General features: G+C 35.6%; 1 protein-coding gene across 1 annotated transcript in view; it reads left to right on the top strand.

The window, feature by feature from the left end:
* Nucleotides 1-518: 518 nt before the first annotated feature.
* The window catches only part of LOC106878250 (alpha-L-fucosidase-like), a 9,294-nt gene continuing 7,432 nt past the window's right edge, over nucleotides 519-2,380 (top strand). The window contains exons 1-2 of the mRNA XM_014927423.2: nucleotides 519-673; nucleotides 2,214-2,311. Of these exons, the coding sequence (XP_014782909.1) occupies nucleotides 549-673; nucleotides 2,214-2,311 (223 nt within the window). The 5' untranslated portion in view covers nucleotides 519-548. The remainder of the gene's footprint in view (nucleotides 674-2,213; nucleotides 2,312-2,380) is intronic.

The following is a 2,380-nucleotide window of genomic DNA, read 5'->3' as shown; positions in this document are numbered from 1 at the left end:
ATGTATGTGACAATTATTCGGTTGCCATAATATGAGTTTCGGATGTTGGGGCAGAAACCCACACTGGCATCTCTTCAGTTATCAAGGCAATCAAAATATGCCTCGATAACCGAAGAGATGCCGGTGTGGGTTTCTGCCCCGACATCCGAAAGTCGGAGTTTTATTATGGCAACCGAATAATTGTCACATATATTACAGATAAATTCCTCTATTTACATAATATCGAGGCCTCATTCATTCTTTTGTTGTCATACCATTACTATCTATCTATCTATCTATCTATCTATCTATCTATCTATCTATATATATATACATATGTATATGTTTGGTAATCTTTGAAGTTCTCTTCAATAATTTTGTGGAACATCTGGAAAATATTGTGCATCACTCTCATAAGAGACAATATGAATAGCATAAAAAAAATCACTTTTTCATTTGGTTCTTTATCTTTGTGTGTGTGTATGTCCGTCCGTCCGTCTGTCCATCTTTGTCCTCAGTGTTTCTGTCCTAAATAACTATGTATTTCAATATGTCCTTAGGAGAAAACTATGCCTGAGTTGTATGAACTGGTTATGAATTACAAACCTGATGTAATTTGGTCAGATGGTGATTGGGAAGCAACAGATAAATACTGGAATTCGACAGAGTTTATTGCATGGCTCTATAATGACAGGTAGGTACATTATTATTATTATTATTATTATTATTATTATTATTATCATCATTATTATTTTTTTTTTTTAAGGTGGCGAGCTGGTAGAATCGTTAGCATGCCGTGCGAAATGCTTAGTGGTATTTCGGCCATCGCTACATTCAGAGTTCAAATTCCGCCGAGGTTGACTTTGCTTTTCATCCTTTCGTGGGGTCAATTAAATAAGCACCAGTTACACACTGGTGTCGATGTAATTGACTTAATGCCTTTATCTGTCCTTGTTTGTCCCCTCTATGTCCAGCCCCCTATGGGCAATAAAGAAATAATTATTATCATTGTCATCATCATTGTCATCATCATCATCACCATCATCATCATTGTCATCATCATCATCCTCATCATCTCAGGTGGCAAGCTGGTAGTTTCATTAGCATGCTTGGCAAAATGCTCACTGGCGTTTCGTCTGTCTTTATGTTCTGCATTCAAATTCCACCAAGGTCGACTTTGCCTTTGATCCTTTCAGGGTTGGTAAAATAAGTACCAGTTAAGAACACTGGGTTCCATTTAATCAACTTACTCCCTCCTCCCTAATTTCAGGCCTTGTGCCTATAATAGTAAGGATTATTACCTCCACCTTCGTTAAGGCAGAGGTATTGTTTTCAGTAATGTTTGTTTGTTTGTCTGTGGACAAGATATCTCAAGATGGATTCAGATGAAACTTTCAGGAATGTTTGGCCTCATGACTGGCATTAACTGATTAGATTTTTGGATCAATCCTGTACCAGACAAGGACTCTGGATTATTTTTCCTGTTTTTTTTTTACTTAATTTTTGAGAGTGGTCAGGTTCATTTTAGTATTCTTGTTTCTGAGAGCAGTGGAGTTTATTTCAGATATTCTCATTTTAAAAATCATCTTTGGCTCATCATTGGTTTTGCTTTGGCAGAGGTTTGTTCTCTCTGATTGCTGTTGTTATTATTATTATTATCGTTATTATTAAAATTGTATGCAATGGCAAAAAATCACAGTTGTATGGACCAAACTGGATTTGTTAATTGTAGGAGTTAATGTTTGTTTGTAGTAAAAAGTGTTGTTATCTGTACAGTTAGCTCTTGTGATATGAGTAAATTTAAAGATAGACATCCATATCTGAAAAAAATGGGTTGATTAATTAAAGTTATTGTTTTTGGTGTAATGGATAAATAATGTGCAGTGTGGATAATAAGTGAGAAATTCTATGTTTCATAGGAATTTTACGAAAAATGACTTCTGCACATATTTCAAATTAAACATTTTTAACCAAATTCTTACCTCACTCATTGACTCTGAAATTCCTTTATAATTCTCTAGCTCACCCCTGTTTCTCTCCAATCACCCCACCCTCTCTAATTCACTCACATATTTCTCTCTTGCTCTATTCCACCACCATCCCTGATTCCACCTTAATTCAACCACTCCCCTACGCTGTCTTTCAGGTACATCTTTTACATTGTGATCCTTCAATACCTAAAACATCTTTAATGATCTTAAATTTTCTTCCATTTCTCTGTCTTTCTCTTCCAGTCCAGTGAAAGACACTGTTGTGGTTAATGACCGATGGGGAAGTGGAATTTCTTGTCACCATGGAGACTTTTACACTTGCAAAGATAGATATAACCCTGGTGAGTACAAAATACCAAATATCAATGACTTGTAGGGAAACAGTATTTCACTATGCAACCATAATACAC

This window comes from Octopus bimaculoides, chromosome 22, assembly GCF_001194135.2.
Source record: "Octopus bimaculoides isolate UCB-OBI-ISO-001 chromosome 22, ASM119413v2, whole genome shotgun sequence".
NCBI lineage: Eukaryota > Metazoa > Mollusca > Cephalopoda > Octopoda > Octopodidae > Octopus > Octopus bimaculoides.
The sequence above is the reverse complement of the archived record's forward strand: the minus strand, read 5'-3'. Positions and strand labels throughout refer to the sequence as shown.